This window comes from Alosa sapidissima, chromosome 23 (genome assembly GCF_018492685.1).
Source record: "Alosa sapidissima isolate fAloSap1 chromosome 23, fAloSap1.pri, whole genome shotgun sequence".
In the NCBI taxonomy this organism is placed as follows: Eukaryota; Metazoa; Chordata; class Actinopteri; order Clupeiformes; family Clupeidae; genus Alosa; species Alosa sapidissima.
The window spans coordinates 8,675,983-8,696,275 of record NC_055979.1 but is presented as its reverse complement, the minus strand read 5'-3'; the positions used below and the strand labels follow the sequence as shown (position 1 = coordinate 8,696,275).

At 47.3% G+C, this 20,293-nt stretch overlaps 1 protein-coding gene across 1 annotated transcript in view; it reads right to left on the bottom strand.

Moving 5' to 3' along the window:
- pth2rb (parathyroid hormone 2 receptor b) overlaps positions 1-20,293 on the bottom strand; it is a 56,171-nt gene that overhangs the window by 11,947 nt on the left and 23,931 nt on the right. Inside the window, exons 10-12 of the mRNA XM_042081399.1 lie at positions 8,474-8,568; positions 6,776-6,914; positions 4,892-4,933 (exon numbers count right to left, since the gene is read on the bottom strand). Of these exons, the coding sequence (XP_041937333.1) occupies positions 4,892-4,933; positions 6,776-6,914; positions 8,474-8,568 (276 nt within the window). The remainder of the gene's footprint in view (positions 1-4,891; positions 4,934-6,775; positions 6,915-8,473; positions 8,569-20,293) is intronic.

Below are 20,293 nucleotides of genomic sequence, written 5' to 3'. Positions count from 1 at the left end.
CATCGGAAGGGTGAATGTCGGAAGGCATGGGTAGCCTATTGGACACATTTCGGTGCACATTTGGAAAATTTAATAAGTGATGCTGACCTGCCAGTTGGTGAAACTACACTTTAAAGCAACACCAAATAACTTTTCCTCTGTCGCACGCATGCTAATGTTTATCCAGCACTGGCTTTGCAAATAACGATGTCTATGAATAGAATATGTTGCATGATTTTATGAAAGTACGATGTATTGCGACATCAGATGCAAGTAAATTTTGTAGTTTCTTATGTCTCATTCCATCGAACTACAGAACCGCTACCCGATCTGGCAAACTTACATAGTGCGGTTATAGCCGATAGAGGGCCGCGAAGTGCCGTTCACCCTGTTACGAGTTGATTAACCACTGAAACGGTTTTGGAAACATTATTTTAAGGTACAAAAAACTCTGGTGTTGCTTTAATGATCCTCGTGGGTTTGTGTCCAGGAAAACGAATGAAGTTGCGCAGGAACTGCTTTAGCGCAAGGCAAACTTTACGCACCGACCGACAGCTTGCCGATATGCTCTGCGTCTCCAACACTACAAAAACTCCCAGTCGGAGAGCGTGTGTAGCCTATTAAAAAAAATATTTTATCCCAAATGCCATCAGCATTCTTAACCAAACTTAGTGACAACATGCATAGCCTACCCGGCTGAGCTGTACAGCTATATTTAAACTTATTTATTAATTTTCTATAGGCTATGTTTCCCCTTTTTTGTACTGTACTTTTTTTAATTATATCTTCGATGTGTCTGAGATGTTGTTTGTCCATCTGTCTGGTGAGCCAAACACAAATGTCCACTATGGTGTAGGCTAGCTACATTAAAGATTTATTTTATTCTATTCTAATCCACCATGTGAAATGTAGGGATGGAGAATGCTTTTCAAGTAGCCTATATTTAGGATTCAGCTGAAAAACTCTAGCGCTCTTGAAAAACTCGTTTAGAAAAGAATGGATAGGCTATCATGTGATGTCGTGGTCTTATCGCACTCTCACGGTGAATTGCACGGATGAATATTACATGATTTTGTGCTTCTTTGTCAATCGGACCTTCGTCAAAATGAAACGCCATTGTGTGACAAGTGTAAAAATAGCGGCCTGATTGAACATGCACTGAAATAACCGAACATAATTGAACATAACCTGAACAAAACCTACCCCCTACCAGGTTAAGTTCAGAGCCTATGTTACCATAGTTACTTACATAGCCTGATCATTTTTGAGCTTTCTGGAACTGAAATCCCAGGTTTACCGTTTACTCTGGGTTTACATACTTAGTTCAGTTCAGAGCCTATGTTACCATAGTTACTTACATAGCCTGATCATTTTTGAGCTTTCTGGAACTGAAATCCCAGGTTTACCGCTAACTCTGGGTTAACATACCCAGTTAAGCCAGTAAACCTGCTTTCTGGAATACCCCCCTGGGCAGTAAGGTCTGTATACAAGATAAATTAATAGGTTAGTTAGTTGTCGAGAATAGAACATGGTGTTTAAAGCCACCTGAGGTATATGTTACAAAGAGGTAGGATGGTTACATAACCAGTATGAAAATGCATGAATCCTATTTAGTGTTAAGTTCAAATAGTCCAGTGTAGGGAATGAATTGTCCATAGGGATTAGGAGTTGTCATAGGGCAAGTAGTGGGTCGCTAGGCTGCGCGGGCCAGGAATCCAGGCAAGGGGACAGCAACAGGCGATGGTAGGCCAGTAAAAACTGGGCTCACAGCTTGCTGATGTGACAGACAGGGTCATATGGAGATCAACTTGTATAGGTCCACAAAGGCGTCTTTGTAAGGCCGCATAAGGGATAAGAACTCCTGGGTGCTGTTTACGGTATGTCCCTGCTCTTCCTTCCTTTTGAGTAGCTGGCGAACCTGGTGGAATTCTGCAGACAAGTTCTCCTCGCTGTCCCCATAATGACGAGCCATTGGTAGAATGCATTGTTTGTCAAGGAATGTTGGGTGTTTGGGGCTTAGGGCTGGCAAGCCTCTCAGTACAGGCTGGCAAGCCTCTCGATGCACTACCATCGCCTGTTGCTGTCCCCTTGCCTGGATTCCTGGCCCACGTGTTGAGCCGCGTTGCCGCAGCTCCATTAACAACCAGATCCAGATGATTTTCTCCAGTTACTGAACCCATTGATGGTGAATGCTGGCTCCTGATGAAAACCATGCCCTCCTTTGAGACAATGCCGGCAAGCATAGCAAAAAACTGCATTCTTATTTACACTATATTTCAACCACGCATACTGTTCCATCCAGCTTATGCAAAAACTCCTTAGTTGGACTCCAAACAGGCGAGATGGATATTTCTTAAGGATTGGTCTTCTTGAGCCATCCTGGACGTTCATGCTAATGTCACCGATGCTAGCACCCTCAGCAGCGGTGGAGGGTTGACTTCCTTGTCGACCACGTCCATCCACATCAGACACCCCTGGCATTTAGAAATCAAAAACCGATGCATTGTCTCTACACTCTACACTCTAGCACCACATTACACTGTGCACTCAAGCACTCAATGTTCACGCTTGCGACTTGGGTCAAAGGTTAATGACAGAATGGTCATTGCTCTGTGTCTAAAACAAACTGTTCATGGATTACTTTTTTTATGGCTGAAATATTACTGTTATCACACAATAAATATAGAGAATATAATTAAATATTTTTAAATAAGATATTCCATTATTTTCTTGGGGGTGCTACAGGGGTGCTATGGCTAATCCAGGGGGAGCTATAGCACCTCCTAGTGCCCCCTTGGTGCCGCCCCTGCACTCCAGAAGCAATAGTTAGCTACTAGTTGTACTCCAGAAGCAATAGTTAGTTACTAGTTGTTAGTAGTAACTCGGAAGACTCCAAATTGCGTTCCAGGCCAAGGTGATCTAGTCTGACTTTAAAGTCGGAACTGAAGTCTAACCTCTGACTTCGGCGTTGTCTGAAATGTGTCATAAGGTGAAGCTTCACGTGTCATTTCTGAATCGTAAAAAAACTGATTGGTAAACAAGCTGATTGGTAAACAAGCTAATTGGCAAAAACTTCAGATTAAGACACCTCTCTCGTGTGTGTCACCTGTGTGTGTGAAACATGCCAGAACACCAGGAGCAAACGAACTAAAAACCCTCAGGCTGGCCGAGAGCCAACTAAAGAAACCCGGCAGGTAAATGACCATGCCCTGAAGCTTTGCCTATAGCACACACACACACACACACACACAAATTCAAGCATGCAAGCTCCACCACGCTAAAGAAATAATGCATAGGATTTGGTTACAAGCTTCTGTTTAACTTACAATTAGGGAAGGTCTTGAATTAACATTTATAACGAAAGCCCTACAGCTTAGACATTTCTTGGTTCCTTTCAGTATGGAGGCAAATAGTAATTATTTTCCAAACAGGTTTTTCTCCAGGTGGCTTAGGAGTCCTTGTTTATGCTGAGATTGTGTTTTCCTGTTCTAAACAAATTCTACCATAAGCTTGTTCATGCTTTTACAACATTCTGCATAAACAGCAGTAATCCTGTCATTCATTATCCCCAAAGAAAGCCCAAAATGTGTTACTAAATGATACAGTGTTCCACAGTCTGAGCCCTGATAAAGCTATAAAAGAGAGGTGACACATTATACTGTGAATATTGTTATTGTTTATGTGTTTGGGAACAGCAATATAAACAAACACAGAAGCTTGTGTGTGGGATGCTGTTTCTTTTAGGAGTTTACCTTACAGAGTGCTTAGCAGATGCCTTGAGGCTGAGATTTTCAGACATAAAATTTTCAAGGAGGGTTGGTGACAACTGCTGCCGCTCTCCGACGTGCTTGAGTTACCCTAGTTTAGTTTCTCACCTATTGGAATCATTCAGAAGCACTCTTTTACCCCTGGACCAATAGAGGAGCCCTTTTATTATTATTATTTTATATATAGAAGCATTTTTATAACCTTGAGTCCCTTTAGCGCAGCTGTTTTTCTTTTGGAACTCTTTATTTTCTCACCCTAACTGAATCCATCTTCAGGCTGGTCTCTGACGGCTCTCGCCTCCTCCTCACTCTTTTATCTTCCCACATCGCTTTATTATTTTTGCCTTGTGCCTTTTATCCAGTTCTGTGACCTTCAACACGACTAATCCCACTCATCCCTCAGGGGGCGCCGTCTTAGCTGTGAGCCAGTTCGCACAGTTCAGGACTTTTGGTCGTCAATTTGAACTTATTAGGACTAAATATATAATATTGGCGACCAACAGAGAAATGTTTCTGGAATCAATTCTGTTCCAAATTCTTTAGTCAACCAGCCCACATTTCCACCACTTTTGAACAGAACTAAGGATGTGTCATCAACAGAGGGTTCTGCATGCATAACTGGACTAGAAGAATGATGCCCACTCTGATTCATATAAAAAATAATTATTGGGTGCCAGGCAGTTCCAAATCAACTTTTCAGGTTCTGAACTGATTTTTTTGGTCAAAATGCTCTGAATGGTTTAAGATCTGGAGTGTGAACTAATGGAATTAACTGAATAGAGCCAGCTCTCTGTGGGTGGGAAAGGCCATACATAAGAGTCTGATTTAATTCACTGAATGTCTGTCGAGGTGGGAGTCTAAGGAGAGTGTCTGGAGCAGTGACACCCCTCCTGACACCCCCCGTCCTGATAACACTGCATCAGATGTATTACGATAACGACGAGCCAATGTTCACCGGTGGCGTGTGACATTTACCGTGGGGATGCACTCTATAGCCAGTCACTTCTCTAACTCAACAGGCTATTCACACGCAATGACTTTTCTCAAAAGGTACCTTTCCGGTGATGGGATGGGAGCCGGCGCAGGACAATATAGACTGGATGGGAGGGGAGTCTGATAATGGACAGGTGTATTGGGTTACTCACCTCGCCATTACAGTAGCAGTAGATTATGGACACAAAGAAGCCCTGGAAAGTAAAAAAATAACCTGTGAGTGCAACGCATGGAAGACAAAAGCGGTCACTTTTTCTTTTCTTTTTTTAGGAGAGAAAAAGGGGAGAGAGAAAAAAATAATGAAATAAATAAGTAAAATTTCACATGAAGTGCTTTGTTGAAGAGGCATCCTGGGAGGCAAAGTGACCTTTAAAGTTCGGCACTTTCCCCGAACGCAGTGAGGGCTCGGAGATGAGAGATGATGAGAAGCATACAGCGCAGAAAATGTTTTTTAGCCTCATGCAAATGTCTCATATTTTTTTGTTATGTGTGTGTGTGTGCATGTGTATGTGTATGTTAAATGTTCCCTGCACAGCAACCAAATCTCCATGCTTGAGAGGCCTAACGCATTAGAGACAGCACAGCTCCCTCTGACTACAGTATGCGCTAAATTGGAGCTGAAAGCTTTCACAGAGAGAGTAAGGGAGGAAGAGGAAGAAGAAGATAGTGATTCATTCAGCTCTATTAGGACAACCTCGTTGTAAACCTCAGAGATACTGTGTGTGTGTGTGTGTGTGTGTACAGCAGCACAAACTGATGAGGATGCTGTCCCACGGCTGCCTCCACAGGTGGCCTTACAGGGCGTCACTGTTAGTAGACTCCCCGGGCCTCACCTCACACACTGTTTTTCTTATCTGACGTAAAGCATCACAATGTAATTCTTTTTACCTTAAGGCGGGGATCACATTGGCAAGCGGCAAGCGTAATGCAACACTCAGACCATAATAAGTTCTATCGTTCCTATGATAACACAAACAGTTTGCCTTAACTGACAATTGAATGCGCTCGCGTTGCGCTTTGAAAGTTGAACCAAGTTTGACATTTAGCTTGTTCAACGCTAGCGTTATGCCTCCGCTGCAGAACCATACTAGAACAACAGGAATCCTGCCACTTACCGCTGGTCAATGTCATCCCCGCCTTAAGCTATAATGGCTTTAAACTCACAAGAATGGATTTACAGGCAGCTGATGTTTTTAAGTTGGGTTGGCTACTCATTCATTCTCTACATAGTTTTGTGTCTTAATAGAGTTCCTGATATCACGACTCCATCCCACATAAAACCATTCGGATTATTGTTTTAGTCTGATAATTAAAATGTTAAGGTTCAACAAGCACTTGTTCGCAAATTTTATAACAATTAAATCATAGCCTTAAAATATAGTATCATATAGTATCTCCTGAAGACAGCACTTGATAAATACAAACAAAGTTCTGAAAACTACCAGCCACTTTGGCTATATGCCAAATTAAACCTTTTCTAGGTTGTTAAAAATGATCAATAACTATCGATCTTGACTGATATGAATCATTTTAACACGATACATTGTTTTAGCCATATCGATCAGTCCTATTCCTACATTGTGTTGTGAGCTGCAGTCCGCAATCCGCAAGATTTTTTTTAATTAAATATATGTTTGCAGGCATTTTGTCTGTGGATTGGCTAGTAGAGACAGACTGGAAGCAAACGGGAGAGGGAGACGTGTGAGAGAGACGGGGGGGGATCAGGAAATGACCTCAGGCCGGATACAGACTGCATCTGTAATTTCATCGTCTTTCATCTTCATTGATGTCACTGCTTTGTCTACTACCCATTTCATAATTTCATTAAGGAATTGCCTGGTCGATTGATTAGTGGATTCATTGATTGTCATAGCCTAATCCTCCTCTCTCTACCACATATTCTGGTGTCCCAAGGGAATGTGTCACAAAAGTCACCATCCCAAGGGGACGAGTGGCTCAAGCCAAGAAGATGAGAGAAGAGAATGAGGAGGAAGAGAAGAAAGGGAAAAAGGAGGACAGGAAGAGAGGAGGAACACCTGAAATGAGTTGAAGAACAGCTCGAAGTACATCCTGACCTCCCATCCGACCCCTTTTCCTGTATGAGGCATCCCAACGAACACAATGTAGTGTACGCCGAACACCAGCACCAACACCAGTGTTGACTTGGCCAGCTTCCTGTTGGAGGAGGAAACACAAACAGCCCACTTAAAACATGTAATCCACAATGCATTCTGGGAAATTAAAAAAAGAAAATATTGAACGGTTAACTCCAGCAGCACAATCAGCAAAGACTTGGCTGTCGTTATGTGTGGGGAAAAACTACTTGCTAGAAACCGAACTGAACCCATCACAAACTCTGGGAGATTAAAAGGAAATGGGCGAAAAAACAGCAACAACAAAAACAACCTTTTCATCTGGGTGCTGCTACGCTTATACAAACCATTCATGAACACAGAGTCGGTTACAGATAGGGAGTCCATTTGTTCAACATGAAAGCCAAAAAGTGCATTTTTATTGCTGACGGAAGTTATACTCTGTCTGCCTCTATTACCCTAGAACATTTTAAAGCCCTTTCCCTATACAGTGAATGGAAACTGAATTGAAACTGCAATTGAATCCAACAAGGACGAATTGGGGGAGGGGGGTGGGTGGGTGCACTGAAAAGACTTCTTTCTGAGAGGGAGGGGGAGTCAGTGGAGGTTCTTGTCACCCTCCGAGGAGAGAAGGCTCTCTTGGTGGCTAATGAATGCTTAGCTGTATGTGTGTGGGAAGGTGTGTGTGTGTGGGGGGGGGGGGCAGGCACAGGCAGCGCTGCAGGGCTTGCTCTTGATGGGGGCCCGTCACCTGAATATCGCCACCATCTGAAACCCCATCCCTGAGGATGCACTTTTATTTTGACAGGCTGTAAAATGGGAAAAAAACATTCTCTCTGCACCATGTATGACACCCCCAGTGCCCCCCCCCCCCTCCTCCTCCCCTCATACATTCTCATCTCCATGTGTTTCCAAACATCATTTGCGAGGGAACGGGTGCCTGTGGCTCCACAGAGCCGTAAGTGATGATGTCCCTGAGCTGAACTGGAAATGTGCGCTCGACTGTCTGCTCCAAACATCATCACACACACACACACACACACACACACACACACACACACACACACACACACACACACACACACACACACACACACACATACACCAGAGAGAGGCCCTCCTGGAGGAGATGACACAAATGGCAGGTCCCACTCCCAAACAAGTGGTAATCACTGGTGTGTGTGTGTGTTTGTGTGCGAGAGAGAGAGAGAATGACAGAAAGATAAGTAGAGAAGAAAATAAAGAGTGGGAGAGGAAGCGTGTCCAAACAATGCATCTGGGTCAGCCATACTTCTAACAATTCCCACCAAAACTTTCACCCAGGCCAGCTTAGTCACAGACACTGACGGGCTGAGGAGGAAAGGAGTGTTTAGTGTGAATTTCACAATCAAATGGATGTGTTTCATCTTCTCTGGAGAACAACGCACCCCGTCTGCCATGCCCACCCACACACTCCACTGCACCGTCCATATCCATTTTTATACACGGCCTTATTTTAGACTTTTAGATTTTAGAGGGAAAAAAGTCATTTGCAGGTAAATAAAGGTGATTTATAGCGAGGCAATGCCAGACCTACCTAAACAGGTCCTGCAGTGACCTTGTTGCCGCTGCCCTTGATGGAAAACAAGCTACCACACTCACCTGTACTGCTTTCGGGTGTCGTAGCGGCCGGCGTTGGTCTCGCGGATCTTCGTTGCCAAGACGCGCACAATGTTGACAAACAGCATGAAGTTGAGCTGCAAGACAAGACAAGACCAGAGAGTGATACAGGAAATGACCTTTCCCTTCAACGACTCTCCTCAAAGAGATGAGACACCATGGCGGCCAGGGGAAGAGGAAATTCACCTTTTCCCGCTCATACATTAAACATGTTTCGATGAGGTCGGCTTACGTTTGAAGGAGGGACTCTGTGACAGCCGCTCGAGTGTCAAGAATCAAAGACTCCGAAGCAGATCCAAGTGCCTCAGCCAGAATGCCAAGTAGCTCATTAAGCTGAATGTATGTTTGGGTCTTAACTTTTTCACGCAAGCCTGCCATCTTCCATGTGAATGCACGCTATAACATATACACACACATTGACAAACACACACACACATACACTCAAACAGTTACACATAGATGACTCGTGCACATACGATTAAGCCTGTTATAATTCTTAACCATGCCATGCCTTTCATCTCATTTTCAGGTCAAATAAAAAATGCACTATAAATGAAAATATGGAATGGGTATGAATAACATTGGACTAAACTGTATATGTAAGTCCACATCTTCCATGAAAATGCATGCAACATAAATACTGTAATTTCCCGCCTATTTACCAAGGTTTATACATTGATTTTGCACATTTTCTTCAACTATGAGGTTAATACATAGCGGCGGACCCAGAGGCTTATACTGATACTATCATAACAAGCATACACACACACACTCTCTCACACACACACACACAAACACAAGTGCACAGACACAGATGCTTACACCGATACTATTACATACAAGGATACTCTCTCTCTCTCTCTCTCTCTCTCTCTCTCTCTCTCTCTCTCTCTCTCTCTCACACACACAGCCAAATGTGTGAGCATACACACACACACACACACACACACACATTCTATGCACGTCTGGTAGAGAAGAGGATGTTCCCTCTCCGCTGAATCCCCAGACTGTTCCCGGTATCCCATTTCCCAGCTCAGTCCCCGGTCAGCCACTAAGCTCTCACAGAGGGCTCATCTCAGGTGCTGTCCAGTAAGTCAGCTTTCACAGGGTCTACATTGAGGTAGGGACCGTAGACAGAACATATTAAGAACAAGGGGATAAATCCTTTACACACAAACACGCATACTGACAGACACACTATATACAGACATAACACCCTTCCCCTCTCTGATACATAGGCACACATTCACTCCGATACAAACAGAGACACACTATACAGACAAATGCTATACACACCTGCCCCTCCAATAAACATATAAGGAAACTCTCTCTCTAACACACACAGTCTGCTAAACTGATGCACAGAGGTTTCTGGTTTGTAGAAATGATCAGCTGGAGGCTGCAGGACCTCCGAGGCCATTCTGGGCTATTAATGTCTAACAATCCCCTGAATTCACTTCCTGTCACCCATACCATTTCCTGACCATATTTTACCCCTTTGGGCACAAACTGTTATTTAGTTTTGGACAAATCAAATGTCACAGAGAGCGCAGCGTGTGCTATTAGAGCAATCCCTGTCCTGTAGGGGACCGTAATAAGCCCTGCTCGGTGGTTGACCTTTCCTGCTAATGTGGGGATTATCCGGACACTCCTCCTGTATCCTCCTCCAGCGCTTATCTTCTACAGACCTGTTTACCTCCACAGCAGCTGACCCAAGCCTCTTGAACGTAATGATGATGCCCACACACACACATGCACACACCTTCTGTCCTGCACAGTGACACACACATCAGGATATAACTACTGTCAGAGTAGACCAACGGAAGCACCAAGCAGCAATTTCAGTAACATTTACACACACACACACACATACTTCCCTCCCTCTCTCAGGCTAAGAGACCTTATGTCCCGCACAGTGACACACACATCAGGATATAACTACTGTCAGAGTGGACCCACAGGGGTGAAGCACCAAACACCCCTTTAGGTAACATTACACACAGAAATACACACACACACACCAGTGCAGACAGAGAAGCAGACACATACTCTTACACAAGCACACATACATGTACACACACACACACACACACAAGCACACACACAGGCATTAAGATAACTACATGTGCCCTTGGGTTATTAGCCGACACCAGAGGCCTCCCAAGTCTGAGTGCCATCAGGAGCTGCCCACAGAAAGCCTCTCACAGCAACACTATGCACCACTTTAGCACTTCCACAGGCAGCGAGGCATCTGGGATTTTGTAGTACTTTTAAATTCAATTCATGTTAACTGTATATGTGGTCGTGAAATCGATCGCTAAACGCACCTGTTGTCGTCATGAGTTGGCCAGGTATCTGGGATTTGTTTTACTTTCAAATTAATTTCGTTTCTTGTGTCAAGCTCTGTAAGTTGAACCAAGTCCAATCAAGAAGGTAAGTTGAGGTAGTTTGCATCCCTGGTGTGAATGGAGGTGAGAGCACTGCAGGTGTGAGTGGAGGTGTGAGTAGAGTGGAGGAGGTGTGAGCGCCCCTCTTGGGGAACTGCCTGGGCAGGTGTGGGCACATGTGGCTGAGATCCTAATTCCCCTTTCTGCCCCCCCCCCCCCCCACACACACACATCCCTGGGGACGACCAATCAGCAGCGATGCCAGAGAGAGGGACACTCCGCCAGTGACAGCAGGTGACAGCGGCTGACCGCAGGGAGTCCTGTCAGGGACCAGGGATGCGCTTCGCTCCGCTGGCTCGACTTGCCACCAGGCGTCAACGCCAGGATCATTATACTCACCAGGCATGCACTCAGCATCACAACGCTCAGCAGGAATAATAATATTCTTTGGCCTAAGAACTGCCATTACCGTATGCTTCTATTTTAATCGTTAATGAAGCAATTTACACAAAGCTCGAAAACGTTTATGCCCAAGTAAAATTTTGCCTCCACTTCTATATAATTTTGTTTCCTCTTTTCGGCCATTCTGAGTCACAACTGTTGGAAATTGCGAAGCTGCATGCAGTGCCGACAGGTCACTATGTTCAATTTGCGCTTGTAGCCCCAGACAGACAGACGGTCAGACTGGTGCGTTCCTCCAGACCCTTTGCCCCTGGTGCGTAGCATGCCAACACAGTGGCACATTTTACACAGAGTCCTTCCTCTTAGCTGCAGAGTGTTAGGAATGCAGAGAGTGCTTTTAAGGCATACAGTACCTCTTATCTGTTGAACCTCAACATAACAGCTCGTGCTTCTTTCGAAACACATTTGTGTGACCAAAAATGCAGACATTTCTATGGCTTTCAAATTCTCAGTGTCATGTTGCAGTGAGATTTATGAGTCTATCATATTCGTTCTGGCTGCCCTGCACTTCCTTTCTGTCGCTCCCCCTCATCTGTGCAACTGATGTGAACGGAGAAGCTCGGCAATCAGGTCACTGTGTCCTGTCAGCCCCAAGGCAGCTTAATACAGACTCATTACACCCCAGCCAGGGCTATGCATACTAATTGCAGCAACGCGTCTGACAAGGAGCTCCAACCTGTGAGCATTTAAGCAGATACAAATTATGACGTGTTGAAGCTAATTGTAAAGGTCTTAAAGCTTTGTGCTATTCCACGCCCGTGACTTCATCAAACTTCTGACCAAGTTGGTTGAAAACAATTGTCCAAAAAAAACACTGTTTTTGTTTGATAAGTAAACAGCTAGCCAGTTAGCTTCCCGACAACTTTGCAGTTTGCTACGGCAGTGCGGTTATATATGAAGAGCTCTTCTCCAAAACACTCTATCTTTCATTTTCAATATATATTTGTTTTATTTTGTTTTCCAAGTAATTTCAATGGAGCTGTAATTGGTTAATTGTTATTTGATTTATCAATAACCTTACTCAATCAAAACAATACAACTGCACTTTTATTTATTTATTACCTGAAATACACAATTAAAGAACATGACTTATTAATGATCTCAAAAATGGTGTTTTGAAGAAGGGCTCTTCATATGTAGGTAGCCATCATAACAAGCTCACAAGGCAGAGTTTGTGCTTTGAGTCTATTACATGAGCTGGATGTGTCCGACTGTGCAGCTGGTCTCCCACATGGCCGAATGAAATTGAATAAATTGAACAGAGAAGAGGTCAGGTCGCTGTTTGCTGTCTGTGATGAGACTAACGTTATGAGGAGACAGAAGGCGGCCTGTTACTCCAGACTCTGGGCACACCACCAGACGCTAAGCAGCGTAGCCAAATACTACAGGTGCTAAATCAGCCTGCCTTTCAAAGGGCACACATTCACCATTGATCACAGCGCCTCCAGTTATGTCATTGTTCCGACTCCCCATAATTCCGACGACTAGATAGCTCCACAAATGCCCCACTCCATTGGTCCGACAGCCTGTTAGTCCAACAACACAAAGCCCATTACTCCGATGTCCCATTGGTCCAACCATACACTAGTCTCTTTCACCCAGGGCCATCTCATTTAATCTCATTCATTTAGGCAGTGGTGGGTAGATTACTGAATATCTATACTCAAGTAATAGAAAAATGGACGTAAGTTGATGTAAAAGTGAAAATTCCTTATTGAGAAACATACTAACGCAAAAACATGTAGTTAACTAGATGTACCGCATAGCGGTACAAAATATGACCGCCGCTCAGTCCTGTACATCCGTTCCGCGAAAATAAATCACACTTCAATTTGTCTCCATATTTTACTCCATCCCCCACTCTTGAAACTTTTGTGTATGCTTGTTTGGCATGCCTGAGTGTGTGTGTGACAGAAAGTAGCCTACTGGTGCTGAAAAGGTGAATAGATTGTAGAAAAGCCAAAGAAGATGTAGCATTGTTATAAAACCTTTAAAATCTCTAAACAATCACAAGTAGGGCAGTTCATCACAGTTCATCAATTGCAACTGGATTGATGAAAGGTCACTTACACCTGTAGGCTACATTGTATTTGGGAAAAGCAAAAGGTATCAGCATAATGTGATTTATTTATTTATTTATTTTTTATGTATGTATAAACAAAAACATCTCTGTCAGTTCCATGCCGTTTTCAACAGCTATCAAAAACAAAGGTCATTTTTGGATGGATGGATTTATTGTGAATGTTTCTTCTTCTACATAAGATTTTAGTCATCTTTAGTTCATGTAATAGGCTACTTTATTGTCAATGCACAAATTAAGTAACAGTAGTCTGAAACGTTATTGTTAATGCACAAATTAAGTAACTGTCAGACACCAAACAGGACGAGGACCACAATTGCGTCACGTTCAAAAGTTTATTTAAGGGTTGGGGGTTTCAGGGGTTCCAGGGGGGGTACAGGAGTTCCAAGAGTCTGCGTGTGTGTGTTCCCCCAGTAGCCGAACAGCGAAGGCAGGAGCTGGATGATCCGGGAAGTCCTGGGGGAAACACACACACAACAGCAATTGAAACGAAGCAGCAGTACAGTCAAGGACTAGGCGGTATTCGTAGAAGAGGGACGGAAGGCAGGTCAAGATTACCGGGGCTGGAGAACACAGAAGTAGTCGAGCGGGTCCGGGATCACAGGCAAAGAGTCAGAGGCGTTTTCAATAAACAGGCAGGTAACTGGTGCTGGTTGCAGACGATCTGACAAGTGTGGACTGAAAAGCAAGGCTTTATATAGAGGGCATGATGAGTGGTGAATGCAGTGCAGCTGGTAGGTAACGAGGGTGAGGCAGAGCAGAGCAGGAACAGGTGGAGGTCATCAGACTTCAATCAGCACGTGTTACCAGGCAGAGAGAGAGCTCATGACAGAACCCCCCCCCTAAGGGACGGCCCCAGAAGTCCCCAAGAGTGACACCACGTCGGGAGGGCGGAGGGGAGCCGGTGGAGGGCTAGAATTCCTCCGAGCGGTCCGAGTGAACATCCTCATCCTCGGAGGGAGCTGGAGGGTCGTGGACAGAAGACGGGACAGGTACCGAGACAGGGTCAGGGTCAGGCACATGACAGGAAGCCGGGCGGGCAGGACAGTTAGGGACCCTTCTGGGGCGGCCCCTACGGATTGCAGGTTGATCAGGATGCAGACGGTGGAAGTCGGCGATGAGTGTCCGGTCCACAATCCGACTGGCTGGCACCCAGGTTCTCTCCTCAGGTCCATAGCCCTCCCAGTCGACGAGATACTGGAGGCCCCTACCTCGCCGTCTGGACCGAAGCAGGCGTCGAACGGTGTACACCAGCCCACCGTCAACGAGGCGAGGAGGAGGAGGAGGAAGCGGCACGGGGACCAGCGGGCTTTCATGCGTCGGCTTGACTTTCGAAACATGGAAAGTAGGGTGCACCCTCATGGAGGTTGGCAACTGGAGCCGGACTGCGGTTGGGCTGATGACCCTCTGGATAGGGAACGGGCCGAGGAATCGAGGTGCCAGTTTACGCGATTCCACCCGCAGTGGGAGATCCTTGGCTGACAGCCACACCTTCTGGCCAACACGGTAGGCGGGTGCCGGCGATCTTCGGCGGTTAGCCCCAGTGGCATAGCTGACAGCTGACTTGAGTAGCGTGGCACGAGCTTGTGACCAGGTACGACGGCAACGGTGGGCATAGGCGAGGGCAGACGGGCAGGACACATCTCCTTCCTGGCTGGGGAACAGGGGGGGCTGGTAGCCATACACACACTGGAAAGGTGACATACCAGTGGCAGAGCAGGTGAGGGAGTTGTGAGCATACTCTATCCACATCAGTTGTTGTGCCCAAGCCTGGGGTTTGCGAGAAACCATGCACCGCAGCGCCTTCTCCAGCTCCTGGTTTGCCCGCTCGGATTGACCATTGGACTGGGGGTGGAACCCAGAGGTGAGACTCACTGTGGCCCCTAGAAGACGGCAGAACTCCTTCCAGAATGTAGAGGTAAATTGCGGGCCTCGGTCAGAGACAACATCCCTGGGCAGCCCGTGTAGACGGAAGACATGATCAAGAACAGCCTGGGCAGTCTCTCTGGCAGATGGCAGTTTAGGGAGGGGAATGAAGTGTGCCATCTTGCTAAACCGGTCAACCACAGTGAGAATGACAGTCATCCCACCTGATGGTGGGAGGCCAGTTACAAAGTCCAAGGAGACGTGGGACCAGGGTCGTGTGGGCACAGGCAAGGGCTGGAGTAAACCAGCGGGGGGCCGAGTGGAGGACTTGTTCTGATTGCAGGTGGGGCAGGCACGGACGAATTCTCGGACATCCCTTCTCAAAGACGACCACCAAAAGCGCTGGGCAAGGAGATGGCAGGTGCGGGCGGAGCCCGGGTGGCAGGCAAGGCGGGAGTTGTGTCCCCACTGTATGACCCGGGACCTCAAATTATCTGGGACGAAGAGACGACCGTCTGGGCATGCACTGGGACTGGGATGGTCACGGAGGGCCTCTTGAATTTCCTCCTCGATATCCCAGGTCAGGGCAGCTACGACGCAGGGATCGGGCAGAATTGATGCAGGTTCCTGGGAAGGGGCGTCATCCTTATGAAACTGACGGGAGAGAGCGTCCGGCTTGGTGTTCCGAGAACCTGGGCGGTATGACAGGGTGAAGTTGAATCTGGTGAAAAACAAGGCCCAGCGGGACTGTCTGGGGTTAAGACGTTTGGCATTGCGGATGTATTCGAGGTTTTTGTGATCGGTCCAGACCAGGAACGGAACTGTGGACCCCTCCAGCCAGTGACGCCACTCCTCCAGGGCAAGCTTGACAGCCAACAGCTCACGGTTTCCAACATCATAATTGCGCTCTGCAGGTGAAAGCCGGCGAGAGAAAAATGCACAGGGGTGCAACTTGTTGTCCTCCTCTGCCCGTTGAGAGAGTATGGCCCCGACTCCCACGTCTGAGGCATCCACCTCGACAACGAACTGCCGGTCTGAATCCGGCATCTGGAGGATGGGGGCAGTGGTGAACCGGGCCTTGAGGGTATGAAAGGCTGTGTTGGCCTCTGGGGTCCAGGAAAAGGGGTGTTTGATGCTGGTCAGAGCTGTGAGGGGAGCGGCGACGGAGCTGTAGTTCCGGATGAATTTCCGGTAGAAATTGGCAAAACCGAGGAATTGCTGCAGCTTCTTCCTATTCCCCGGAACTGGCCAGGAGGTAACTGCCGAGACATTTGCGGGGTCCATCTGGATATTGCCTTCAGCGACGATGTATCCCAGGAATGACACAGTCTGAGCATGGAACTCGCATTTCTCCGCCTTGACATAGAGAGAGTTCTCCAGGAGCCGTCGAAGAACCAGCTGGACATGACGGGTGTGTTCGGACAGAGTTCTGGAGAAAATTAAGATGTCGTCCAGGTACACGAAGACGAATTTATTCAGCATGTCCCGCAGCACATCATTCACCAGCGCCTGGAATACCGCTGGGGCGTTGGTGAGGCCAAATGGCATTACCAGGTACTCATAATGGCCGGTGTGGGTGTTGAATGCTGTCTTCCACTCGTCACCCTCCCTTACTCGCACTAGGTGGTAAGCATTTCTAAGGTCCAGTTTGGTGAAAATAGTGGATCCCTGGAGCAATTCAAAAGCAGAGGTGAGTAAAGGCAGAGGGTACCGGTTCTTCACTGTGACATCATTCAGACCTCGATAATCAATGCAGGGGCGAAGAGAACCATCTTTCTTTCCCACAAAGAAGAACCCGGCACCAGCAGGAGAGGAAGACGGGCGGATGAGTCCAGCTGCCAGGGAGTCCCTGATGTAATCCTCCATAGTTTTTCTTTCAGGAGGGGATAGTGAGTAGAGGTGACCTTTGGGTGGAGCAGTCCCAGGGAGGAGATCAATGGCACAGTCGTACGGACGGTGTGGGGGCAGAGATGTGGCTTTGGTCTTGTTGAACACCTCTCGGAGGCCGTGGTAACATTCAGGGACATTAGAAATGTCGTGGGCAATGCTGGGGGGTACTGAGCCGGGGGGCAGCGAGGCAGCACGCAAACAGGTCAGGTGGCAGGCATTTCCCCACTCTTTCACAGTTCCGGAGGCCCAATCGAGGTGAGGATTGTGGAGACGGAGCCAAGGGTAGCCCAGGATTAGGGGTTGGCCTGGAGAGCTGAGCAGGTGGAAGCGGATGGTCTCTCGGTGGTTTCCTGACACCATCATTGAGATGGGGGCTGTGATGCTGGTAACTGTGCCAATTGCGTGACCGTCCAGGGCCCGGGCTGGAACAGGAGTGGACAAGCGATGGCTTTCCAAGCCCAGCTGACGAGCAAGTCCTGTGTCAATAATGTTTGCTTCTGCGCCAGAGTCCACCAGGGCTGCCAGGGTGTGGGTGGAATCAGACAGGTGAAGACAGACTTGGATGAGGGGTTTACGGCTGATGGAGGGCTGAATGTTCATTGAGCTCATCCGGATTCCTCCTACATCTGGTGAGCTCCGGCTTTTGCTGGACAGGTGGCGACTCGATGACCATCACCACCACAGTACAGGCACAAGTTGGAGGTGATGCGTCGCTGGCGCTCTGCAGGGGTTAGGGAGGTGCGGCCGATCTCCATCGGTTCAGACTGGTCCGGCTGGCTAGATGGTGTGGCAGGTGCGGACAGAAGGGCAGTTGGGACACTCCGTGTGCTGGTGGATGGACTCTGGCGCCCTCTCTCATGACGGCGGGCCTGGATCCTGCGGTCGATGCGGACAGCCAGAGCAATGGCTTCATCAAGAGTGGGGGGTTGATCATGGGAAACCAGCTCGTCCTTTATGTAGTCCGCCAGGCTGTGGAGGAAAGCATCCACCAATGCTTCCATGTTCCAGGAGCTTCGACTTGCCACGGTTCGAAAGTCGATGGAGTAATCCGCAACAGTCCTTCTGCCTTGGCGAATACTCATCAGGATCCGAGATGCCTCGGCTATTGTGGATTCCAAATCGAATACCTTGAGCATCTCCTCTGCGAATAGGTTGAAGGTTGCACATGCTGGGGTCTGGCGCTCGAACTCCGCCACTCCCCAGAGTCGAGCTCGGCCCGTCAGGTGAGTGATCACGTAACCGACCCTCGCCCCTTCAGTGGCAAAAGTCCTGGGTTGCAGGGTAAACTGGACACGGCAGCTCGTCAGGAACGCCCGTACCTGGGTTGGGTCGCCGCTGAACCGCTCTGGATTGCCGATCCTGGGTTCTGGGGCTCCGGCAGCCACGGTAGCAGTGGACTGGGCAGGAGACTCGGGTGCTGGGCCGGTGAGCAGGCTGGCTGGGGCTGGGCCGGTGGGAGCAGGCAGAGGAGAAAGGTTGGTGAGAAGTTGAATGATCATTGCAAGTTGTTGCTGTTGCTGCTGGAACTGCTGACGCTGGCTCAAGCCGGCTTGAAGTAGGGAGGCAATGTCAGCAGTGTTGCGGTTTACCTCTCTCTCTGTCTCTTCCAGGCGTTGCATGGCGGTGGGTGGTTCTGGTTCGTCGGTTTCCATGCTGGTTCGACCGTGCGCTGGGTCCATGTTTGGTCAGATCGTACTGTCAGACACCAAACAGGACGAGGACCACAATTGCGTCACGTTCAAAAGTTTATTTAAGGGTTGGGGGTTTCAGGGGTTCCAGGGGGGGTACAGGAGTTCCAAGAGTCTGCGTGTGTGTGTTCCCCCAGTAGCCGAACAGCGAAGGCAGGAGCTGGATGATCCGGGAAGTCCTGGGGGAAACACACACACAACAGCAATTGAAACGAAGCAGCAGTACAGTCAAGGACTAGGCGGTATTCGTAGAAGAGGGACGGAAGGCAGGTCAAGATTACCGGGGCTGGAGAACACAGAAGTAGTCGAGCGGGTCCGGGATCACAGGCAAAGAGTCAGAGGCGTTTTCAATAAACAGGCAGGTAACTGGTGCTGGTTGCAGACGATCTGACAAGTGTGGACTGAAAAGCAAGGCTTTATATAGAGGGCATGATGAGTGGTGAATGCAGTGCAGCTGGTAGGTAACGAGGGTGAGGCAGAGCAGAGCAGGAACAGGTGGAGGTCATCAGACTTCAATCAGCACGTGTTACCAGGCAGAGAGAGAGCTCATGACAGTAACAGTAGTCTGAAACGAAATGCTGTTTTACATCTAACCAGTGGTGCAAATAACTGACATGTCCAAATGGGCCTTGATGAAATGCGTCGCTAGACTGTTCATACACATTTTAACGGGCCAAAGTTGAAGAGCTTTTGTCCGTGCAAATATAGGCTGATTCATGTTCCCTTGCATTGTGTAACTGAGGTCCATGGCTAGTCTGTCTTTCATCAGACCAAGCTCAATCTTTTAAGAAATCAAAAAATAAATAGCGGGCAGATCAGGCTGGGTTCACCCAGCCTGGTCCATAGGCACCCGATATTGTTTAATTTTCCGATTGAGATATACACGCTCTGGCTATTCTAAATGCAAAAATGCAACAGGGAGTTATGACAAAACGGTAAATAACAAACTAGATCCTAATAGAAAGCTGTTAGCTTCCCTAAGCTACAGGTAGGATTATAAGGTAGGACTATTTACAACATAAATTGTCAATAGGCTATGCTGGCGACACAAATAAAATCTCCTTTGGAAACCAATGGCTTACGCCTTACAGTATCAAGCGGACTTAAACTGACATATCGTGGCGAAAAGTTGTAATAACATTCACGCAGCTCCATGAGTCAAGGAAAGCGCCACTTAGGACCCACTACAGTAGCTTAAGGTGTGTTGCTAAAGCAGCCATAATGAAATGAAGGTGTCATTGTTTGGATACTTCACACACACGTGCTTTTTAATTTCACAGACTACAACTACCAAGCTGGAATCAAAGCACATCGATTCCCCTCTCACACCCTGTACGCACTTAAAACAAAATAAACAGGCGTCTCAGTCTCACGCATGTATAGGCAAAACTGTATCAGACCGGCGTAACGTTGGTAAATCTTCCATTGC